The 22,296-nt window shown below is 51.9% G+C and overlaps 1 protein-coding gene across 1 annotated transcript in view; it reads right to left on the bottom strand.

Moving 5' to 3' along the window:
* The window catches only part of ABCA13 (ATP binding cassette subfamily A member 13), a 412,425-nt gene that overhangs the window by 276,825 nt on the left and 113,304 nt on the right, over positions 1–22,296 (bottom strand). The window contains exons 20-26 of the mRNA XM_040455040.1: positions 21,830–21,948; positions 16,632–16,795; positions 14,751–14,830; positions 13,684–13,805; positions 5,517–5,711; positions 3,224–3,388; positions 2,114–2,291 (exon numbers count right to left, since the gene is read on the bottom strand). Of these exons, the coding sequence (XP_040310974.1) occupies positions 2,114–2,291; positions 3,224–3,388; positions 5,517–5,711; positions 13,684–13,805; positions 14,751–14,830; positions 16,632–16,795; positions 21,830–21,948 (1,023 nt within the window). The remainder of the gene's footprint in view (positions 1–2,113; positions 2,292–3,223; positions 3,389–5,516; positions 5,712–13,683; positions 13,806–14,750; positions 14,831–16,631; positions 16,796–21,829; positions 21,949–22,296) is intronic.

Here is a 22,296-nt window from a genome sequence, read left to right as displayed (position 1 = left end):
GATGGATAGGTGAATGGATGGATGGATGGATGGATGGATGGATGGACTGATGGATGGATGGGTGGATGGGTGGATGGATGGATTGATGGATAGGTGGATGGATGGATGGATGGATGGATGGATGGATGTGTGGATGGATGGATGGATGGATGGATGGATCAATGGATGTGTGGATGGGTGGATGGGTGGATTGATGGATGGATAGGTGGATGGGCGGATGGATGGATGGATGGAAGGAAGGAAGGAAGGAAGGAAGGAAGGAAGGAAGAAAGGAAGGAAGGATAAATGGATGAATTAATAGATTGATGGAGGAATGGATGGAAAGATGGATGATTAGATTTCATGAGCAAATAAAAAATCCTCAAGAAACCCAAGCACAAGAAAAAAAAGAAGACATGAGAATTAGAGAAGCGGACAACAAAAAGTATCAGATATTAACAACATTAATGTGTGTTTATACTGCCAAATCATGTTGTATCTGGAACTACCTGAACTATCCACTCGCTGATGAGCACACGAACACACTGTCTCTGAGTTTGCTGTGAGGTGGCTTCACACCTTACGCCTCCAGCTCCACAAAATGCCCCCTCCTCCTCCTCCCTGGTCCTGCCAGGACTCTCTCCACTCCATGCACACGGCACGTAAACAGAGATTTAGATTTACATTTTTCTTTTTTTTTTTTTTAATTTTTTTTTCAACGTTTTTTATTTATTTTTGGGACAGAGAGAGACAGAGCATGAACGGGGAAGGGGCAGAGAGAGAGGGAGACATAGAATCGGAAACAGGCTCCAGGCTCTGAGCCATCAGCCCAGAGCCCGATGCGGGGCTCGAACCCACGGACCACGAGATCGTGACCTGGCTGAAGTCGGACGCTTAACCGACTGCGCCACCCAGGCGCCCCAAGATTTACATTTTTCATATTAAAGAAATATATACAAATATATAATACATAATTTGTAATATATACCATGTTTTATATGTGTAAGTATATAAGACGTAATTTGTAATATAATATATTTTGTATATATATGGGGGGCGGGTGGTAGGCAGAATCCCAACATGGCCCCTGGCATTCATGCCCTGACTTGCGGACGGGAGCTGGGGATGACAGATGCCATCCCCTGGGTGGGTTTTCCAGGCATGGTGAAGGAATGCTGAAGCTGTAAATAAGGTCCCCAATCAGCTGACCTGGCATTTCTCAAAAAGAAGATGATCCTGGCCGAGCAATCAGGTAAACCCTTTTAAAAGGACTGGGAGCCCCAGAGTCAGACACCCCTGACACCCTGGTCCATTGGGGAGTCCCAGCTGACCAGTACCACTGAGGGGGTCCAGGCACGGAGACCAAGAGCACCATTTTGGTCCCTGCAACGTGGTGAGATCCTACAACAAGGAGAAATGTATGCAGCCACCTACAAATCTGTCTTCTGTGAGACTCAGTGGCAAAGGACTGTGGATGGATAAGCGACTTCCTGGCCCCACTTTAAGTGGATATGTTTTGGGGGTGCCTAGGTGGCTCAGTTGGTTAAGCATCGCACTTCAGCTCAGGTCACGATATTGCAGTTCGTGAGTTCGAGCCCCACGTAGGGCTCTGTGATGACAGCTCAGAGCCTGGAGCCTGCTTCAGATTCTGTGTCTCCCTCTCTCTCTGCCCCTCCCTCGCTCACACTCTCTCTTTCTCTCTCTCAAAAACAAATAAACATTTTTTTAAAAATTAAGAAAAAAAAGAGTGGCTATGTTTTAATTAGAAAGGAAGACTAAGCGTGCCAGTACACGTGTGGGGGTCGGCGCTCCGCACCCCTGAACAAGTGATGCTTTTTTGGCCATGTGATCTTATCTCTGGATCACTATGGTCTCATCTAAGACACGGATACAAGAAGACCTGTGTCATTTCCCTGACAACACAGGGAGAGGATCAGCTGGTGTGGGTGGGCGCCAGGGGCTTCCAAAGCCACCAGCCACGTCCACATGTGCGGCCTCAGTGAAAGCGGAGAGATACAGCTGAGAAGGTGGAGGGGGACCACTTTTTGCCAGTATGCGCCCACCCTCACACCGAACATTCAGCACAGAGCGGGGCTCGTGGCCAAGATGCAAACACAGATTACTGTCGCCTTACTTGAATCTTCGGGAATGTTGAATTTTTCTTTGTCCCCTCCCAGGAGCTCGTTAACTCTGGGCAAGTTAATGAACGAGTTGGAGCCGCTGAAAAACGATGCGGGCTCCTTGCAAAGCTTCTTCATCACGGACTGGAAAGAACCGAAGGCTGAACTTCTGGCCTGGCCATTCTGTGGATCCTGAGAACATGAGGCAAATAAGGTATCGTTCAACAGGGACTCCGCCTTCTGCAAGGGAGCCCTGTCTCCAGCTGAACACACAAGACGTTCACCACGCCCGAGCACGCAATCTGGGCTTCAGACTTCTCTGCCCTCCAAACACCCCGCAAAACGTGCAGTGATTTTTCTGGACTTTAACCCATTAGGAGACACAAAGGCCACACTCACGCACACGCGCACACATGCGCACCAGCAAATCCTGGTACATCCAGTGATAAATGATCAATCCATAAAAGATCGCTAAATCGCGAATTAATGTTCTTCACGTTTGTCTAGCGCAGAGTTCCCCCAGACACTTGACGGCTTTCCAAACTGCCCATCAGCTGATGAACACAGCACTGTCCTACCCGAGGCCGTTGAGGACCCTGCCATACGCCCCGCGCCGTGCACCTCTCTCTGCGCGTCCCCACGCACCTGCTCTCCCCATGCATCCCGTCCAGGCAGACGGCGTCCAAGCAAAAGCTACCATCACCCCACTAACTTCCTGCAAGTTTGTGTTTGTATTTGCAGTACATAATCTGTACTACGTAAGCCAATTATTTGCATGTAAATAAACGTGAAGGTTTTTGAAAGCAATTAACTCTCGGGATGAAGTTAAACAAGCCTGTGGAATTTCATGTGTGCTCATACACGATGTAGGGATTTCAGACTTCACAGATTATGCGTGAACCCTTCCAACCACCATGTGGGGGGATGTGGCTCAACGAAGTCTCCGACCTCCGGTTTTTAGGGAGATGCCCAGCGTTCCCGCCAGGCTGTTGCCTCCGCAGCCACAGAAAGTACTCCCATTGCTATGTTTTGCTGCCACAGGCAAACTTTAGATGCCAGAAGACAAATACAGGCCAAAGCAGCAAATCTGAATATTTCCCTGGGGACCAAAAGTGAACACACACCTGTTGAAAGTCGGGCGTGTCCAGCAAAGCAGTGATTTTATTCACACGAAGAAATTCGGGAAGGTATTCCAGAACGTGACCGGCTTTGGCAAGCAGGTGGCTGAGCCTGGAGACCACGTCCAACAGGGAACTGAGCACTCTGCTCGCTTCCAAAGGCATCAGAGTCTCAAAGGGAAAAGACACAACGTGAAATAACCAACATTGTACATTCTACTCTCATGAGCCTTGCGTGAGCAGTGAAAGCCTGGTTATTGGATTTTATTCTCTCTCGAACTAGGGAGACGTCTTGGCTGTGCCGAATCAACGTCCTCTTCATTGGCGTGCACCTGGTTCAGCTTTTCATCACACCCTCGATTATGCCAGCAATGCTCAAACATAAACCAGGAAGAAATACAATCTGTTGTTAAAATTAAAATCGGGGGCCCCTTGGGGAGCTCAGTCGGTTAAACTTTCGACTTCAGCTCAGGTCATGATCTTGCAGTCTGTGAGTTTGAGCCCCATGTTGGGCTCTGTGCTGACAGCTCAGAGCCTGGAGCCTGCTTCGGATTCTCTATCTCCCTCTCTCTCTGCCCCTCCCCTGCTCGCTTGCGGTCTCTCTCTCTCTCTCTCAAAAATAAACATTAAACAAAATTTTAATTAAAATCAATTTCCAAGTATTTCTCTTTATCTTGGAGATGCCTAAAGTGGATATTTTAAGAGTGAAAATAAAACAATTCTTTTTTTTTAGGTTTTTATTTATTTATTTTTGAGAAGGAGAGAGAGCACGAGCAGAGGAGGGGCAGAGAGAGAGAGAGAGAGGGAGAGAGAGAGAATCCCAAGCAGTCTCTGCACTGTCAGCACAGAGCCCAAATGGGGCTCGAATTCATGAACTGTGAGATCATGACCTGAGCCGAAACCAAGAGTCGGACGTTTAATGGACTGAGACCCCCAGGCGCCCCCCTCCTGCCTGTGCATTTTAAATATACTTGATCTGAAAGTATTTGTTCTATGAATGCGTGTGCGTGTGTAACCTAACAATTACCCAGCAGAGGGAGGGGGACCACGAAGAAACTAGGCTGGGAAGGCAAACCCCCCCCTTTTCCTGACCCCAAAGCCATTCCCCCAGTTTGGAAGCACTTTTGCCATTGTCAACACCTGTGTCACCTCTGATGAGCCCCGATGTCGGCAAATCTGTCCCTGGGGAGGAACGTGGAGCAAGGCTGGTCCCTAAGGGCACAGGCAAAGTTTCTGGAAGTGTAAGACTCAGTGGAGGACAGAAGACAAAGAACTTCTAGAAGAGGCAGAGCCCAGAAGGTGGTCAGCGGAGGTTAATGGGGGCACCCCCGGGTTAGCTGTGCTCACCATCTACACGGCGGGGGGGGGGTCACTGGAGGTTAATGGGGGCACCCCAGGTTATCGTGCCCACCATCCACACGGTGGGGGGGTCACTGAAGTTAATCGGGGTGCCCCTGGGTTAGTGGTGCTCACTATCCACATGGAGGGGTCACTGGAGGTTAATCAGGGCGCCCCTGGGTTAGTGGTGCTCACCATCTACACAGGGGGGTCACTGAAGTTAACCGGGGTGCCCCTTGGTTAGTGGTGCTCACTATCCACACGGAGGGGTCACTGGAGGTTAATCGGGGCACCCCTGGGTTAGTGGTGCTCACCGTCCACACAGGGGGGTCAGTGGAGGTTTATCGGGGCACCCCTGGGTTAGTGGTGCTCACCATCCACACAGGGGGGGTCACTGGAGGTTAACCGGGGCACCCCCGGGTTAACGAGCTCACCATCCACAGTCAACCCTCTCCCTCACACACTGTCCTATCTGCCATGTGCGGGAGCGTGTGGGTCAGGTAATGAGCTGCTTCCCCAAGTGACCAGGGCCTGGCAGAGATGGGCACATGACGTTCCCAGGACAGAGGCTGTGGGTCTCAGGACATAATGGGGCAGAGAAGGCCAAGGCCAAGGAGGGGTGGGAGCAGCTCCTGATTCGCGGGGGTGGCTCTCACAGCCCCAAGGACCCCCACATGGGGAAGGGCTTTTCCTTATTGGTCCTTCTGTGCTGACCACGTTGACCACCACCACCACTGTGCCACATGTCCCGATAGGCCTGACTCCAGGGGCCCCCTGGGAGGTCTCCTGGACACCCCTTGCTTCGAGCCACCCCTCCCAGAGTCAGTGCACAGGAGACACAGAGGCTGGCGGAGGCTGGCGGGGTGTGCACCTTGCTGGGCCCCCACGGCCGCGTGGCAGGCCCCCTCTGCAGACGCAATGCCTCCCATGTCAGGCCCCCCACCATGGTCACCCCGCTTACTTTGTAAATGAAACTCCGCAGATTCAGGTTCTGACTCATGGACACAATCAGGGAATACACTTCGGGCCCGGGCAGGGCACACACTTCCCGCACCGCAGACCCTGACTTCCCGTCCTCGGGAAACGCCAGTAGCAGGCGAAGGGCGTCTAGATCACACCTTCCGGACAAAGCCACCGCGAGGATGCTCCAGAGAACCTGTTACAGAGCGGGAGGGTCAGAAGGGAGCATCCTCGGAGGCGCAGCCCCCAGGCACGGAGCTTCCTCAGCGAGGAGCCCCCCAACAGCCCGCCCCCCACAAGGGCTGAGGATTTGCCGACAGCGCAAACCTCTGTGTGCTTTCAAGCATTCCGAACGGACATTCTCCTAAAATGTGCACACGATTCTCCGACGTTTGAAACAATCTGCCCCTTCTGATGACGCGGGGCCGTGCCATAGGACCAACCACCCTCCGCCCCTCGGGGCCCACGCATGCCACCCTTGCCTCCCCGAGGCTCTGACATGGAGCCTTAATCCACACTTGCAGTCAAGCACCCTTCGCTCTTCAACTGTCGGTGTGAAATCATTCTCTTCCGCCTCCCTTTCCACAACGAAAACCAGACGTCCAAGCTTGTGGTAAGTTTTTGAAAAGGAAAAGCATCCACATTCAGAGGAGAAGCTGAGGGCCACTCGCATCATCGTCTGGCTTACGAGAGCCGCACGCCTCTGCGAGGGGCTCCGAGGCACAACCCCGTTTGCAAACGGCTTTCAACCGTGACCTTCACAACAGGGCAAGGTGTAAAGCCCAATTTCAAAACCGGACTTCCCATGTGTGTTTATGCCACGATGCCTCCAATTGCTATGACACATTCAGGCCAAGTGAGACCCAGCAGAAGCCATTATTCACTTATTAGGAGCCCCAAGAGCAGGCAGACCTCATCAGACGCCTTCATACCGTGCCATAAAGAGCCCAGGAAAACCACTAAGAAATAGAAGATTGTTGGGGCACCTGGGTGGCTCAGTCGGTGAAGCATCGGACACTTGGTCTTAGCTCAGGTCACAATCTCACAGTTCATGACTTGGAAACCCATGTCGGGCTCTGCACTAATAACGTGGAGCCTACTTGGGATTCCGTCTCTCCCTCCCTCTGCCCCTTCCCCACTTGCGCTCCCTCTTGCTTTCTCAAAATAAATAAATAAACTTAAAAAAAAAAAAAGGAAACCGAAGATTGCATCAATCAGGTTTATCAGTCAGAACAGACAGGATGTGCGTTGACGTGCACATGGGTGTTTTAAGGAATTGGCTCACGTGATTGTGGAGGGGCATGTCCAAAATCCAAAGGGTGGGCCGGGAGGCTGAGGGCCCAGGGAAGAGTTGTAGCTTGGGCCTAGAGGCAGAATTCCCTCCTCCTCTGGGAACCTAAAATCTTTTCTATTACAGCCTTCAACTGATTGGACGAGGCACACCCACACCATGGAGGTTGATCTGCCTTATTCAACGTCTACTGATGTAAATGCTAATCTCATCTAAAACATACCTTCATGGCAACCATTAGACTGGGGTTTGACCAAACATTCCTGGGTCCTCCGGCACAAATGGCCAGATGCTCCATTTATCACTGATGTACATTTTGAATCTCTGAGATACATTAAGTGTTTTCACACCTACTTAAACAAGGTGCCCTTCTTCATAAGGGACCTGTAGGATCCAGACACAACTTGAGAGAGGTTCCTTAATGCCACCGTTTTCAAATGTGCTCTCGTGGGGTTAGAAGGTAGCTGCCTTTATGGGAAGGGGGTTACATTCCAAGAGGAGGAACGGCTGGAGTATGGACATCCACCATTTGCCTTCATTGGGGTGGCCTCTTTTCCATCATTTCCACTAACTGGGAGTCTGTGTGAAGTTTTCCTTGAAAATGGGATGCACTGGAGCCCACGACTCCAGAGTGCCCCAGACTTCGGGTGAGCATTGACCAGAACCAGCCAACAACAGCCCCTCTAGGGTCTGTTCTGGAGCCTGGTCTTGGCTCCCATCTAATGTATCACCCCGTGGCCCCCAGGGAGGGTCACAATCAATGCATCTCGGAGAATTTGTCCCAGAGCAAAAATACATCTTAAAAATTGTGGACGCCTGGGGCGCCTGGGTGGCTCAGTCAGGTGAGCGTCCAACTCTTGATTTCAGCTCAGGTCTTGATCTCAGGGTTGGTGGGTTTGAGTCCCGCATCAGGCTCTGTGCTGACAGTGCGGAGCCCGCTTGGGATTCTCTCTCGCTCTCTCTCTGTGCCCCTCTCTCTCTCTCTCCCTCTCAAAAATAAACATTAAAAAACTTGCATATGCCTCTTTAACCAAAACGTGGAGGTCCCATGCCCTGTCACAGAATGACTACACACGAGAGCTCTGCCCTGAGGCAAATCTGCGTCCACTTCTCTGTGCTTTTCCAGACCTTACTCTTTATCTTTCCTGAATCTCACCAAGTCCACTTTTCCTGCTTGGAAGACACCAGAAGCAGGTGGGAGCAGGTGGGGAGTTAAACAAAAATAACACTTTTGTTGGGCTGGAAATGCCACGCCCGTGTCCTCGTCAAAGTGGAACGGGCATCTTTCATCTGTGCTACTCAGGCTGACTGGCCAATTATCGGGGACAGGGATGTCGGTGTGCCGATGCTCTTGCTTCACATTGGTGTGGGGGGAGGGGAGGGCCCAGCGGGGGGGTGGGGGGGGGCGGCGGGCAGGTCCCTGCACTGAGAGCCCGGGGCGCCCCAGGGACGGCCTGGACTCTGCCCGGCTGACCGTTCTAGACTCAGACTTGCTGCTCTCAGCCTAATTACAACCAGAAAGGAAACACTGTCCGTGGTGCAGAAGGACTAGAAACGGGGAAAGCGAGTCCGTGGTGTCAAAGTTGTGCCGGTGGAGCCACCAGCGAGATGAGAGCAGAGGGTGGAAACTCCATGCTCCACGTACAGACAGGGGTGGCAGGGCTCAGACCTGCTCAACCGCCGATGAGCTATGACCCACGGACAGGCATGAGCACCTGGGGGCAGCTGGGCCCTGACCCCGGCTCTCCCAGTAACTGATGTCATGGGTTATCTCTGCCCTTCTCGAACCGCAGGCTGGCCCCTAGGGCAGCAGTAATGGCCCCCCTCGCCCACTGAGACAGGCCCCAGTTCTGCTACTGGGAGACCCCACTCCCCCTGGCTGGCTGGCTCCACTTCCAGAACATTTCCCCTCTCCAGACTCCACAGGATAATGGGTCTACCATCTACACTATTTAGGAAGTCACGGAGGAAATGAAATCTACCTGAGTTTTATTTCTTAAAGCAGATTTCAGGAATCACCACCACAGAGCAGGGTCAGTCCCTTGGATGTATTCTGACCCGTGGGCTATATGGGAACTCTTGAAGAAAATGGCCGTGGCCACAAACCACGTGGGGAGAGTCAAATGAGCCACGTCTATACAGAATTCTTTTTTTTTTTTATTTTACTTTTACATTTGTTTATTTTGGAAAGAGAGACAGAGCGTGAGCAGGGGAGGGGCAGAGAAAGAGACACACAGAATCTGAAGCAGGCTCCAGGCTCTGAGCTGTCAGCACAGAGCCTGACACGGGGCTCAAACTCACAAACAGTGAGATCATGACCAGAGCCGAAGTCAGACGCTTAACCCACTGAGCCAGCCAGGCGTCCCAAGAATTCTTTCCTTTGGACAGCAAAGTTATTAGGTTAGGACATGCCAGGACCCCAGATTACATGCTGCAGCTGATTTAAGAGCCCAGACAAACTGATAAACAGGTGTGGCCACCCTCCTGCATTCACGACTTGAATAAAAATACCGAAATATGCTCCTGTCCCTTGTGACGGGCAAGGCGAGATCAACAAGACACTCTGCGAAGGAAAGCCAGGATTAAAAATACGTTGCAGTTTAGAAAAATTGACTGCAACTAGCAAGAGGCACTTGGGCAGGGATCAACGTAAATCCAGTGAAGTAGGTTTGAAAATACATGTGTGTAAGCGGCAGAGACGTGTCCCGTCGGAAGCAGAGAGTGACACTTGATTTTAGAGATGGTGGAGTGTCTCAGGTGCCCAGATGAAAAGGACCATAAACCCAGCCTCACAACACAGAGATGGGGTCCCTTGTGGAAAATGCTGGAAACTCAGCCTCCAGGGTAAGATGCCCCACACAGCTGGTCATGTCTTCTAGGAGACACCTGGCCAAAATCCTGCACATGGGCCAGAGACCCTCAGCTCCACTCACATTACAAACTATTTTTTTCTCTCTGGGGTGGGAGCAGTTGCCAGAGCAAGCAGATTTTCAAAAATTTTGTTTTTAATGTTTATTTATTTCTGTGTGTGAGAGAGAGACAGAGAGACAGAGAGACAGAGAGACAGAGAGACAGAGTCCAAGCGAGGCAGGGGCAAAAAGAGAGGAAGACACAGAATCCAAAGCAGACTCCAGGCTCTGGGCTGTCAGCACAGAGCCCAACACGGGGTTCGAACCCACGAACCTCGAGATCATGACCTGGGCTGAAGTCGGACACTTAACCAACTGAGCCACCCAGGCTCCCCGCAAAAGAAGCAGATTTTGACCGGGGTCTGCTCTGGGGTAAGCAACGCCAAGAACAAGCTGTTGCAGCTTTTCAGCAGACTTCATGTGTTGCAACAAAGGAGAAGAATGATATTGGCTAAATTCCCATAAGGAATCTCTGTGCTCCCAAACCGTGCCTGCCAGCTGTCAACAGTGCCCAGGGAACCAGCATCGAGCGAGAGGTACGCCCGGCCAGTTCCACTGAGGCCCAGCCTCTCTGCCTGAGGGAAAGAAGAAAAAGTCTCAGAATGCCCTCTCTCTCTGGAGCCGCCCCAGAGACACGGGAGCTCTTGAAGTGTCCCCTCCCCACCTTCCCCGACAAGAACACCCCCAAGAGGAAGAGATCTGCCAAGAACCATGGACAGCGCCCATCTCCCTAGCCCTCCTCATGCTAGAACCATGGACAGCGCCCATCTCCCCAGCTGTCCTCATGCGCTTGCTTCTTTAGGGTAAAAAGCAAATGGACATCGACGGTAGACAGACTCTTTGATCTCTCTCTCTCTCTCTCAGTCTGTCTGGGTCCTGACTCTGACCTCATTGCTAATTTTAAAGAATAAAAATTTGGCTGAATACAAAGAAGGAAGTGACCGCTGACTTGAAGCCAACAACGTGGCATCACAGCATAAAATACGTGGGAACCCCACAGGGCCGGTGGAGGGGATCCAAGCCCAGGATGGAGGCGGGCGAGGCGGACACAGGGGTCCCACACACCCAAGTCTGGGATCTCGGTTTAATGGGATCTGCTGGTGTTAAAGAATGCAGCACCACAGGGGAGGGGAGCTGCCCACGGGCGCCCCCAGCAGGCTCTTGGGAGCCAGAACTGAGGCCTGGGATCAGCGCCTCCTCTCCAGCTTCCCTGCCTCCAGCCCTGTGTCCACATCTCCAAGCTTAAGACTCTCCCACATGGCTCTTCATGGCCGGGGGTTTCTCATCACTCCCACCTGACCCCAACGCTGTCCGCTCACCCACACATGTGAACTTGCATGTGCAGCACGTGGGCCACTGCCATAGAAAGTTCTAGAACGTCCTCTCCCCTAGCACTTTGAGAAGTACACCTAGTGGAAGGGAAAATTTCAGTGAATGAATGAATGAATGAGGGTTCTTGCAGTCTGTCCAGGGCTCTCATGCCACTGACAAATATTCCCTGCGGGGCACCCAAGACTCTGATGTCAGAAACTCGCAAACACTGAAATCAGGAGAGACGAGTCCAGGGAGCAAGACATGGAGGTTTCCGCCAAAAATACTATCTGCCTGACAGTCCAGAAAGAACCAGACCCCACAGTGCCATCCCCTCACCAAACGTGACTTCATTACCTAGGGTCCGGAGACACATGTGGGTCTGTGGATACACTGAGCTAGTGAAGCATGCACCTCATGTTTGGTTGAACAGCAGAAACGCGAGCTTTTGGCACACCTCTGAGTCACCTGCCTGTCCAGCTCCTTAGGTGCGACCACGACTGTCATTGTCAGTGAGGCGGAGGAGGACACGTGAACGTAAAACCCTGCACAACCCACAACCACGTCCACGGCAAGATGGCCTTACGAGGCGGGCCCGGCACTCCCAGGATAGAGCGCCAGTGACACCTGCTGGCTGCTGGCTTCGTCAGGCAGCCGCCATCCCAAAGTGCTGGGCCCAGCCCTTGTTCTCCGTATGTAGAAGTCTGTTCTCTCTGTTTTGTTGTTTGTTTGCCAAAGGGGGGGTGGGGAGACGGGCGAGATGGGCGAAGGGGATGAACAGGTACAGAATAGGGAAAACAGTCAATACTACTGAGAAATACTCATCACCGTGAGCATCCATTATACATACAGTTGTCAAAGCACTACCTTATACACCTGAAGCTAACTGAATATTAAATGTCAACTACACGCCAATGGGAAAAAAAGGTGTCTAAACAGTTGAGCCCAAACCCAAGTATGGTAAGAGCTTGAAAGGGACCCCGGAAGCTAGCTAACCGGTCCCTTCCCTTTACAGCATTGTTAGTCAGATACCAGAACTGATGCGGCCACTGCTCCATACCCCCCATTACAAGCTCCGGCAATGGAATTTTCCAAGACTCACCGTAAGGAACTTGGTGATACTGTCATTAGAATTTTGGGTTCCTAGCTTCTAACCTAGGTCTTTCTCACTGCAGATTAATTCTGAATGACAGGCACACCTCGGAAATAGTGCGGGTTCGGTCCCAGACCACTGCCAATAAAGCGAGTATCACAATAATGGGAGTCAAATCAATTTTTCTGGCTTCCCAGGGAACAAAAAAGTTCCATTTGCTCTGCACCGTAGCCTAGTAAGTGTGCAACAGCATTAGGTCTTTAACAAGTACATTTCCTGGTGAAAAAATACTTTACTGCTTAAAAACACTAACCACCGGGGTGGCTGGGTGGCTCAGTTGGTTAAGCGTCGAACTTCGGCTCAGGTCATGATCTCATGGTTGGTGGGTTCGAGCCCCGCATTGAGCTCTGTGCTGACAGCTTGGAGCCTGGAGCTTGCTTTGGATTCTGTGTCTCCCTCTCTCTCTGCCTCTCCTCTCCTTGCTCTCTGTCTCTCTCTCACTCTACCTCTCTCTCAAAAATAAATAAACATTAAAAAAAATTTTTTTTAAACTGCTAACCACCAAATAGGCTTTCGGTGAGTTGTAACCACGGATCCCAGGTCACCGTAACAAATGCAATAATAGTGAACACATTTGAAACATCGTGAGAATTACCAAAATGCAATAGAGACATGAAGTGAGCAAACACTGCTCGAAAACTGTCACCGACAGACTCCCGGGACGCAGGGGTGCCACAAACCCAGAATGTATATAACTGGCAATGTCTGCCACACGCAGGAAGATGAGGCGTGCCCGTGATGGAGCCACCTGTCCGGGCTTGCCTTTGGATCCTGGTTATAGAATCAACATGAAAGTGAATGTCTATCGGGGCCCAGCTAATTGTCAACAGAAACATTCCCTGGAGAGCCATCTTCACAGTTACTGCTTCTAGAAGGTTCTTAGAACAGGAAGTAAACCTCCAGCTGGAAATGCCTGAAAGGGCGTCTCAGAAAACTGCCAGCAAAGGCTCCTGTGACCCCAGCCATGGGCGACACTCTTCCCACCTCTGTGGACGAGCTGCACCCAGCATCAGCCAGCGCACAGCCCTCCCTGTACCCCCTGTGCGCGCTGACCCTGCATCCCAGCCACCCGGGATGGGACACAGCTCATTACCCGGCTGCTTGCACCGATAAGCCAAGCCCTCCACACGCAGTCAGCACAGAAAGTTATTCCCAACTTAAAGGCAAGCACAGTTGATGTTTAGAATTTTCTACGTGTTTGTTTTTATACATTTTTAAGAATGTGCAACCCCTACTTAACCAAGCAGGGCTGCCCTGGGGGGTCGTGCATCAAGGTTGGGAGCAACTGGATTGAATACCATCACCAATTTTAGCCTTTCTGACCTCAAGAAGGCAACGTTGTAGAAGTAAAGACCCCAAGGCTTTGACATCGCCAGTGATGCTCTTTGGCGCCCAGCTTGGCCTCTTACCCCTTCCTGCCTCCAGTCAGCCCTTTGGCGCAGTGGCCCACCCCCTCCCGAGGGACAGTGGCGGCTCGGTGGGCAGAGACGCAGGGGCCCCGCACCTGCGAATGGGAGATGCTGGCTTCTAGAACACTGTGGATGGTCTCGTTTGAGACATGGATGGAAGATTGGAGCTCCCTGGTGAGCTTGGAGACGTTCTGCATCACATCTTTGACTCTGACATCTGAAAAATAATCAAAGGAAAGGGAATTCTGTAACGATAAATGTTTGGGCAGTTGCTAACTGTGAAAACGAGAATCGATAACTAGACCGCAGCGAGGATTGTCCAGCTCACGATAAACACTAGACAAAGTCACGTCCTCCGGAGCCCGGATCATTCGCACTGGAGGCAAGGCAAACCCAAGGCAAACCCAAGGTCTGTCCCCGCTCACGTGACTCCTCTCTCTAAGACTTGTATATTTTAGGGTCTACTCCAGAAAGATGTTTTTCTTAGGGGACAGTGACAGTGCCTGCAGGAAACTCTGTCGACATATTTACTTATCCCGCTTTTTTTTTTTTTTAATTTTTTTTTTCAACGTTTATTTATTTTTGGGACAGAGAGAGACAGAGCATGAACGGGGGACGGGCAGAGAGAGAGGGAGACACAGAATCGGAAACAGGCTCCAGGCTCTGAGCCATCAGCCCAGAGCCCGACGCGGGGCTCGAACTCGCGGACCGCGAGATCGTGACCTGGCTGAAGTCGGACGCTTTAACCGACTGCGCCACCCAGGCGCCCCATTATCCCGCTTTTTTTAACAAGAGGAGGATCGCATGAGGATTTTTCCAAAACTCACCACATGGGGCAGGCTGCTGCTTCCCAGGTGTTATGAATTGTACAGACTAAACAGACAGAAAACAGACTTACAGACACCAAATGGCTTGTCCAGGGAGGCAGGGCCGGGGCGAAACCCAGACCACGGGAGTTTCTCATCCTTCCCGCTCCCAGTTTTGGTCCCTAGGATTTTAGGACTTTGACTTTCCTTCTTGACCCCAAATATGTCAGAGAAGCCAAGCTCTGAATTATTTCCCACATACAGTAACTTGCCCTTTGTAGGTTTTATCTTAGGAACATATTTGTGTGAGAAAACACAACCTTTAAGGATGCGAACTTGGAGGCACCCCGTCTTACCTTCGGTCACTGTGAAATTCCTGAGGAAGGCCATCACGGGATTCCCCGACAACCAAGTCTCCTCGAGGCTTTGGGCCAACCTAAAATGGCACAAAATTAAAGCCAATTTAGACAAAATAAAGCCCCGGAAACAACGGTGAATAACACTGCTCCCATTCCCAGGAGAGGAGTTGGATCGCATCACATTTCCACAAGCTTCCTCAGATAATCAGACACAGCGCATCCCCTGACGCTCTCTGAGTGTGAATGCCTGACACCATCGTGGCTCCGGGAGCGTCCCCTCGGGGCCCCTGCCAGGCGAGAGGAGTCAGGGGGATAAGGGTGTGCCACGAATGACTCTGCATTGATGGAAACAACAGACAGGATAGATCACGGAATGCGTAGGAAGCTGGGACCCCAAGGAGTCAGGTGAACATCATTCTTTCTGAGTCATTTGCAGGATACAAAGTGTCCGAGCTCCTCCTCCGGGGGCACAGACGTAGAGGACGCAGAACAAGGCTAATCCAATAGGAAAGCAGTTTCAGGAATCAGTGACTGCCCTTACAAAACGTATTCACTTATTTATTTACTTAAATTTATTTTTCTTTTTAGAGAGAGATCATGAGCTGGGGAGAGGGGCAGAGAAAGAGGGAGACAGAGAATCCCAAGCAGGCTCCAGGCTCAGCGCAGAGTCCAACGCGGGGCTCGAACTCATGAACCGTGAGACCATGACCTGAGCCGAGATCAAGAGTTGGATGCTCAACCACTGAACCACCTGGGTGGCCCTTATAAAATGCATTTGATACCATATTATAATCTCTAATGTTTGATCTAGTATCTCGATCATCAATAAAGTTAACCTTTGAGCTAATGCCGCTCTTATATTTCACCACTGAAAACATAACGTTATGGGGGCACCCGACTGGCTCGGTCGGTGGAGTGCACAACTCTCGATCTTGGGGTCAGGAGTTGAAGCCCCACGTTGGGTGTAGACATGACTTAATAAAAAATTAATAATAGGGGCTCCGGAGTGGTTCAGTGAGTTGACCATCCAACTCTTGATTTTGGCTCAGGTCATGATCCCAGGGTCATAGGATTGAGCCACATGTTGGGCTCGTCTCAGCATGGAGCCTGCCTGAGTTTCCCTCTCTCCTCTCTCTCTGCCCCACACTCACTCACACTGTCTGTCTGTCTCTCTCTCTCTCTCTCTCTCTCTCTCTCTCTCAAATAATAATAATAATAATTAATTAAAAACTTAAAAGTCATGAATGGGGCACCTGGGTGGCTCAGTCAATCAAGCATCCAACCTCAGCTCAGGTCATGATCTCGTGGTTCGTGGGTTCGAGCCTCACGTCAGGCTCTGTGCTAATAACTCACAGCCTGGAGCCTGCCTGAGTTTCTCTCTCTCCTCTCTCTCTGCCCCTCCCCTGCTTGCTCTCTCTCTCTCTCTCTCTCTCTCTCTTTCTGTCTCTCAAAAATAAATAAACATTAAAAAAATGTTTTTAACTTAAAGCCATGGAAAACTTTGATGTATTAATATGCATATTCATAGTATGTGGTACACATTATTGTCTGAGATTCATAACTTAGAAACTCAAGACATCTTTTTCTTTTGAGGGGGGTAAAAAGAGAGAGAGAGCAGGTGTGGGGCAGAGAGAGAGAGGGGACAGAATCTTAACTAGGCTCCACGTTCAGCACAGAGCCTGACTCAGGGCTCAATCCCATGACTCTGGGGTCAGACCTGAGCCAAAATCAAGAGGTGGACGCTCAACCGATTGAGCCACCCAGCCGCCCCTTGAGGTCCTGAGACATCTTTATGAAAGAAACCGTGGGGAAGGCGGGGGAAGGCGGGGGAAGGCGGGGGAAAGAACAGGGAAGGCACGGGGCTGAGCTCGCACATACGTATGCACACGCTGTTGGGCCAAGTCCAGCACCGGCTCGCATTCACAGTCCTGGTCAGTGGCGTGTTCCAGGCTAGTCTTGAAGTTCGCCAGGGTGCTGGAAAGATTCCTGCTAAGACTTTCACAGTCCAGCTGGAGGGGTGAGGACCATGTCTCTTCTATTTCCTAGAAAACAGCAAGGATGTGGTTAGAAACACACACACTTGTTGGTAAGGGCTCCCGTCCAGTTCCCGGATCAACGCGTGCTTCCCCCCGCCCCCCACCCCACCCCGGGTATGGCGTGTGATTATTTCCTGGGCCTCGGGAGACGCAGCACCAGACACAGGGCACGCGCGAGCATGTCTGCTGGCTCCCTCACACTGCCATCAGTGGCTGGGCCACAGGGGACCATCTCTGTGCCCTCCTCTGCCACCGGTCCTCCAGGCAAGGGGCATGTCCTCCCCGGCCTGACAGGGTGTGAGCACAGCCCAGCTGGTGACCTGGCACTTGGCCTCCTGGAGTCTGTTCCTGGTTTGAAAACTGACACTTTGCACAATTCCCAGCCACAAAATGGACCACTGAGAAGAAACCGTATGTGGTCGTCCATCCATCAAGTGGGTAAAAGCTGGGTCTGCCCTGTCCTGAAGTCCGCAGCACAGCCCGGAAGCACCCGATCTTCCCCTCGGCGAGGGAGATGCTCCCAGGACTCCCAGGGGCTCGGTGGAATCCCCTGGTCTAGACCCTGACTCCAGGAGTCCTTGGTCATCTCAGCGTCTTCTTACGAACGTTAACCAGCTTCACAAGAGACCATTTCACAAAAAAGGCTTTTAAAATAATCCCTATAAATCAGTAAAAACGCAAAACTTCTTTCCTATGTAACAATTTGTGACGGACACGGGAGAGCTGCACGTGCGTAAGTACGCGTAAGACACACAGGCTGGTCCGTACCTTCCCCCAACACAGAAATCCCACCACGTGTCAGTCGGTCACAGCACCAGCACCGTGTTCACGTCCTCATATTATATTTACATCCCGCGACCCTTCTTTATGGTGGAAGCTTGGCCCCAGGTTATGCAATTGCAGGAAGAAAGGACCAGAGGAAAGCGACACTTACATGAGATTTCTGCTGTCCACAGCTTCCACACGTTTCCCTCACACCCACCTTAGCTGCTCTCGCAAAGGAAACCACAGATCACTCAGGTGACCGGAGAGCGCGAAGAAACACGCGTTCCAGGGAGAGTTACATGTGAAGAGTACTGCGTGAGGAGGCAGAGGGACCTGCGCCCAGGAGTCGCTTGGCGCAGCCATGAGGATCTGCCTGGGGGCCCGAGACTTGGCAAGGCAGTGGGGAGCACTCCCACGTGTGCACACACACGGCACTGTGGAGCACCCCCACACTTGGCACCAAGGAGCACCTACGCAGCCCCGGTAGCTCTCACACACATGACACTGTGGAGCACCCTCGCACTTGGCACCAGGGAGCACCTACGCAGCCCCGGGAGCACTCTCGCACTTGGCACCGGGGAGCACTCACACATAGGGCATAGGGGAGCATGCACACGCCGGGCACCTGGGAGTACCTACACAGCCCTGGGGAGCACTCACACATGGCACTGTGGAGCACCCTCACACTTGGCACCAGGGAACACTCACACACCGGGCACCTGGGAGCATCTACACAGCCTTAGGGAGCACTCTTGCACTTGGCACCAAGGAGCACTCACACAGGGCACACACAGAGGAGCACTCACACACTCAGACCTGGGAGCACTCACTCACTCAGCATTGGGAAGCAATCACACACAGGGCACCAGGGAGCACTTACACTCAACATCTGGGAGCACTCACACACATGGCACTGGGGAGCACTCACACAGAACACCGGGGAGCACACACACAGGGCACCAGGGAGCACTCACACACAGGACACCAGGGAACAATCCCAGACATGGAACCAGGGAGCACTCCCACACATAACACTGGGAGCACTCATACACGATCAGAGCACCCAGATCCACACCACCACCACCACCACAAGCAGCACAGCACCTGGGACCTGCATCCCGGGGGAGCCGACCCAGCCAGCAGACCACCACACACCCGGCACCTCTTCACTAACCCGCCCAGGATCGTGGCTCCCTTTCCCAGTTCATGTTTTCCCCATCAATTTGGGAATGAAGCTAGAACAGAAATCTTATAGAATAGTTCAATCATTCACCTGTTCAGAAAACCCCTCCTGAGCACCAGCCCAGAGTGGTGAACACAAGACACAAATCCCCTGCCTCCCAGAGGCTTGCATCCTGGGGAAGAACCCAGAGGACAGACAGCCATTGGGCAGAGCATCTGCAAGGTGGCTGGACATCCAGACCCCATCTCAATATCCCCCTCCTCCGTGGAGGCCCCTCTTCCCAGCACACAGGTCACAGATGCATCCAGGTCAGAACTATGGGTACAACTCACTTCTGAGAACGTGGGCTGAAGAAAATCCGCTGCACAGGGCTGCCTTCCCTTTTACAAAAGAATCCTTAGTTCATACTTTGTAATTTTATGCACATGAAACGTAATGCTACTCATTTACAATATTCCTGTTCTGGATTTTATTCTTAAATTTAACAACGCAATAATTTTGATATATAGAGGGTTGCAGAGAAAGGAAAGTGCACACCCCTCCCCAGCAGCAAGGACACTGGAAGGAAAGTTCTGGCTTCCCTCATCACAGACACCCCACGCTCCATGCAGGAAGTGTCGGGGACAAAAGCTGAGGCTGACATTCGCGAGGCTGTGCTTTGGGGACAGGCTAAGGCGACCAAGCACACGAGCCAGACTCTGGCTAAAGAGGTCTGTCATCCCATAGTTGCTGGTCAGCAAGGTGAATTCCGTCTGTTGTGCAGAGGCACTGATGCCCAGGGGGGTTCCAAAGGGCTAGATCTGGGGAGAGGGCAGGAAGCCCCCAGTCCAAGCTGGATCCCAGCCACATGCTCCATGTCAGGACTCACTGGGCGCTTGCATCATAGTTTAATGTAAATTCTGATCCCCCTGACTGCTGTTTGCCACCACTGAGGGGCATGAGCGAAAGAAGGCGTGGGGCCGCACCCCCAACCCTGGCCTCATCGACTTGGCTAGGGCTCTCACGTCCCCTGGCCCTGAGGCGATTCTGTGTTAGAACTTTCCGTCAGATGCCTGGATGCTAAAAATAGCTCCGTGCCTTTCCCTCACCTCTGCCGGGCACATGGCACTTCACACCCCTCGGCCGGAGAGCATTTCTGATTCTAAAAAGCCTCAGGCTCTTGAAAACCTTGATCTGTCCTCGAGGCTTTGGCATCCTGAGATAAGCAAAATTCTATTCTTGTCACGAAAGACAGGAACTTCGGCTCTCTATCAAAACGGACCTCGCCGTTTCCAGCCAGAACCGTGGACAATCCTGATAACTGGAACTAGAAACCCGATCCTTGAGGCAGCTTTGAATGCTGGCGGTTCTGGCCTTGTTCTATGACTGCAAACTTCACTCGGCACTCAAAAATCGGCTGTCGGGTTTTTTTGTTATGGATCCACATTTAATACGGGACAAAGACCTGCAGGAGGCGCAAATAAGATGTGGAGGGTCTAAATAAATCAACGGGCCGCCAAGGCGTCGTCTCTGCAGAAGCCCCCTGGCTTCCCAAACACGTCACCCCTCCTCGAGCCTGACGCAGGGCCCGGGACTCTTGCTCCTCAGCGAGGGAGGCCTTCCACGTCGTCACCGGGTTTGGGGCTTAGCCTCACTTCCTCCAGCCTGTCCAGAGCACCCCTCTCTCTACTCGGGGTGATGATCCAGCTTCCACTGGACATACGTTAAAGCAGCATCACTGGAGAACGCAAGTGATAAATGGCGTCCAGGATGAGCTCTTGAAGGAAAGAAGTTTCCGGTCCTGGCATGTTCTCCAGGAGTCAAAACCCATGACGGGCTCGTAAATGTTTAATAACTGGCTCCCTGGGTAAAAAGATCTTATTCGTAGAATTTGCCAATTTCCGTGGTGTACATGGAGTCACCATGGCCTAGCTCAAGCCACCAGCACGACGTCCCTGAACCCAGAATTGGGAAGAGGTGGGGGCGCCTGTGTGGCTCAGTCGAATGTCCCACTTCAGCTCAGGTCACGATCTCGCGGTTCATGGGTTCGAGCTGTAAGGGTTAAATTGTACTGTAGGGCTAACGCTTAGCTTGAAAGATAACAACTTTGTTCTGACACTGAAGGTCAAAAGATAACAACCTTGCTTTTGCTCTTGTAAATCATACTTCATACTCTTGTGAATCAGGCTTTACCAATGAAGGAAACAAAAGCTCAAAAAAGAGCATCAGAGACAAGGTCAAGGAGATTTACTGGTTGCAACTTAGCGGCAGAAAGTCTAAAATGATCACCTCATTCGATAACTGTTTCTGTCGATAACTGTTTCTGACTCATCTGGCAACTGTTTCTAACTCATCTGGGAACTGTTTATCTGTTCTGTTCCCAGATAATGATAAAACGATGTGATCGGCTTTAAAAACTCTGTACGCCGGCTGTTCGGGGCCACACTCTTATCAAGAGTGTTGGTCCCGATCGGTCGGCCTTGCCTCTCATTGTAATAAACTTTGTTGCAACTGTCACTGGTGCCCGTAGCATTCTGTTTCAGGAGTCGCGTGGATGCAACAGAGCCCTGCGTCGGGCTCTGTGCTGATGGCTCGGAGCCTGGAGCTGCTTCGGATTCGGTGGCTCCCTCTCTCTGCCCCTCCCCCGCTCATATTCTGTTGCTCTCTCTCAAAAGTAAAATAAACATTAAAAAAATTTTGTTTAAAGAACTGGGAAGAGGTGGACAGCAGCCCCCTCCGGTGGGACACCTCCACCAGTCGGACGCAGCCCACATGGGCAGTCTCCAGGAGGGCAGACTCAACAGCACGCTAACATCATTAGGAATTGAGGAACCTCTGTTTTTCACATAACTTATTCTAACACACGTTCACAGAATTTGCTCAGTAATGAGTTGCTGTTCAAGAGCCAGTGTGCAGACTTCTGGGACGGGGACGGCCCGTGCTCACGGGTGCATGGGCTCGCCCCAGCACAGCCCTGGCAGAAGCCGAGGGGAGGAGAAGGGTGGGATGGGAAGGGGAGGAGAGGGCTCACCCCGCGGCCTAGCGCCCGACGCGACCTCGCAGGGCCAATCGGGATGAACGTGAAACTCCGGGACACGTGGCGGAGGACAAACCTGGTAGTGGCCGTGAGCCAAGGCGGCCGCTTGTAGCGCGGGTGAAAGGACACGCCATGCCCCACCTCGCTGGCAGCTCAGAGCAGCACACATGACGTCCTTCGTCAGGGAAGGGTTTTCTGCCAGAGGAAACACACAACCACGTCATGAGGGCACGATCCTCTCCCCAGACAGCTGCTCTCACCGAGCCATCTCTGAAAGACTCAAATTGATTACAAGTTCATCCACATTTCTTAAATCGTCGAAATGAGGGGCACCTGGGTGGCTCAGTCGGTTAAGTGTCCTACTTCGGTTCAGGTCATGATCTCACGGTCTGTGAGTTCCAGCCCCAAGTTGGGCTCTGTGCTGACAGCCCAGAGCCTGGAGCCTGCTTCAGAATCTGTGTCTCCCTCTCTCTCTGCCCCTCCCCCACTTGCGCGCGCTCTCTCTCTCTCTCTCTCTCTCTCTCTCTCTCTCAAAAATAAAAA

The sequence above is a fragment of the Herpailurus yagouaroundi genome, unplaced genomic scaffold (genome assembly GCF_014898765.1).
Source record: "Herpailurus yagouaroundi ecotype Mexico unplaced genomic scaffold, PumYag 214, whole genome shotgun sequence".
In the NCBI taxonomy this organism is placed as follows: Eukaryota; Metazoa; Chordata; class Mammalia; order Carnivora; family Felidae; genus Herpailurus; species Herpailurus yagouaroundi.
Note: the sequence above shows the minus strand (reverse complement) of the source record. Positions and strands in the feature narration are given on the sequence as shown.